The following is a 2,500-nucleotide window of genomic DNA, read 5'->3' as shown; positions in this document are numbered from 1 at the left end:
TGACTAATAATGAAGAATGTGTCGCGCTGGTTGAAAGGCTCTGCTAAATGATGGGGTTTCATTTCAGACACTCATGCAAAGAATTTATTCACTGCCTGTGAGGAGTCTGTGATTACAATGTCAAATGCGATCAATCACGTTTTATCAACGCTCTACTTTTATTAAATGTAGATCTCTTAAGGCAGAGATCATGAGGGTATCATAGAAGTACTTCAGTAATAAGTCATTCGTAATAGTTCATCTTTCAAGCCCTAATAATATGACATGTTGTGATTGCCATTCTCTTGGGCGATAAATGCACTACTTGAAGTTTCACCACTGAAGAAGAGACCTTCACAACGTCATTTATTAAAGTATTTACTGTCGCCGGTTTCCCTATAACTAGATAACTCTCAATAGTTAAACGTTTCTCTGGCCAGTGTCTCCATCTTTGGTCTGACTATGTTTGCCTGATTGCACACAACACAACACTTGATGAATAGTATTTTGTTTGTTTCTTCAAATCATTATGGGGTCGGTTTGTATGAACAGGATCTTCAAATAAAACCTTTTGAAATACAAAACTTTTTGAATTACTCTTAGAAATAACTTATCACAAAATCCATCGCTTACAAGACAGCAGTCTCCTGCCCCCAAGGTGCATTGTGGGAGACCCGAATGTAATGAGATAACCCGGCTGTAGTTAACCCAGCTGTAGTTAACTCGGCTGTAGTTAACCCGGCAGTAGTTAACCCGGCTGTAGTTAACCCGGCTGTAGTAAGCTGTCTAGCTAGTGCGTAAACGGATGCTGATGAGAGCGCGGTAACCGAGGGTTACCTGGGCAGGGCAGGGTGCAGCTCTCCACGAGCCTCATCTCCTTGTTGCTGTCGGCGACGGCCTGGAGGCCGCTGCAGAGCTCCTCCTCCACCAGGCTGGGGGGTGCGCGGCCCGATCCGTCGGACACGAAGCAGGAGGTGTTCCTGTGGCGCAGCCCGTGGCCACAAGCCACATCCCCCTTAGACCACAACACACACGTCAAACGTTGCCTTGGTAACCAGCAAACAAACCTGAGTTCCGATTATATATTTTTTAAATCCGGCATGGTGACCGAGACAATGTAACACGACCAGACCGAAAGTCACGTGGAAATCATAACATTTGGATTTGCTTGATTCCCTAGTTCGTCTTTTACTGTGTATACTAAACCCCCTCTTTACTGTGTCATTCAGCCCGAGATGTTTGCATCCACAGTGACTAACAGCACACTCCGATTGACGTCATGAAGGGTATCTGCCTCACTTTCGGGCTGGGAGTGTAGCACCCTCTGTCACCTGAGCCAGACCTAGCACCATCCAGTCCCCTGCCCGATGTGTACGCCACAAAACAACACTGTTTCGGGGAGACAGCCTTAGTGGTTCCCAGTCCGATCCCATCAGATGTACCCTGAAGAAGCAGGATGGAGGTCCCCGGTTAAACGTCCCCCATGTCCACAGTCTAACCTCTGGACATCCTGAAGCCATGCTCCCCATACCTTCTACTCAACGGCATGTATCTGACATCACTGAAGAATGCTTCTTACTAATACAAAATGATAGACTAGGGTGTTGGACTGGAGATGGTCTGTGTTCGATGCCCCAGCCTTACCTGTAGATATCCTTAAGCAAGATGCTTAATGAAGCCCTGGAGGCAAAGCTTCTAACATGATAACTGCATGGTTGTCAGTGAAGGGGTGTTTGGTGTTTGTTCACAGCAGTGGTCCCACATCAGGCTCACCTCCACGCGGCACTCGGACCAGGCGCCGTGCTGCCACTGGTAGCAGGGTCTGGCGGGGCAGGCTTCCACTGCTGCATCTGGGGGGAGCACGGCGGCCGTCCCCCTGGGGGCCTGGGACCACAGACCTCTGGCGCCACATCTTCCCTGGACCAACACACGAGGCGGGACATCGTCAGCACGGGCACGCCGCATCGTACGGAACACAGACGCTCAGGAATTAACGAGTTTGGGACAGCCGAGCTGATGGGCGTTATTTAAAGGGAAGTCCTCCACTGGTGATGATTTGGGCCAATCGCAACCTTCCAACTTGTGTGTCTAATGATGGAGTCGGAAAACTTCAAAGTGCTCCTGTGTAGGATACACTGATGTATCCTCGGTTCAAAGCAGCTTTAGGCTGCGTTAGGCTGCTCTGCTTGCTGATCACGTATCAGGACAGCGAGTACAATGGCCATCAAGAACTTTTAGAATGCATTTCACCTGCTGCACTAAACTTTGGTTTGAAGATATGCAAATAAAATGGCGTATAATAAGGTGAAAGTCGGTGTGTGCAAGTGCGCGGGCTTGCGTGTGTGTGCATATGTGTGCGTGCGTGCGTGCTTGTGCGTGTGCGTGTGTCTGTGTGTGCATGTGCGCCCGTGCGTGCGTGCGTATGGATGTGTGTATTGTTTAAAAGAAGGTATGAGGAGGTATGCTCAGAGCACATTATAAACTCCCTTCCAGTTCCGCGATGCAGACCCAGTCCGCTCTA

General features: G+C 49.0%; 1 protein-coding gene across 1 annotated transcript in view; it reads right to left on the bottom strand.

The window, feature by feature from the left end:
- Positions 1 to 2,500, bottom strand: part of LOC132467499 (thrombospondin type-1 domain-containing protein 7A-like) — a 23,475-nt gene that overhangs the window by 3,913 nt on the left and 17,062 nt on the right. Inside the window, exons 9-10 of the mRNA XM_060064825.1 lie at positions 1,753 to 1,896; positions 817 to 994 (exon numbers count right to left, since the gene is read on the bottom strand). Coding sequence (XP_059920808.1) covers positions 817 to 994; positions 1,753 to 1,896 — 322 coding nt within the window. The remainder of the gene's footprint in view (positions 1 to 816; positions 995 to 1,752; positions 1,897 to 2,500) is intronic.

Source organism: Gadus macrocephalus, chromosome 11 (genome assembly GCF_031168955.1).
Source record: "Gadus macrocephalus chromosome 11, ASM3116895v1".
In the NCBI taxonomy this organism is placed as follows: domain Eukaryota; kingdom Metazoa; phylum Chordata; class Actinopteri; order Gadiformes; family Gadidae; genus Gadus; species Gadus macrocephalus.
The sequence above is the reverse complement of the archived record's forward strand: the minus strand, read 5'-3'. Positions and strand labels throughout refer to the sequence as shown.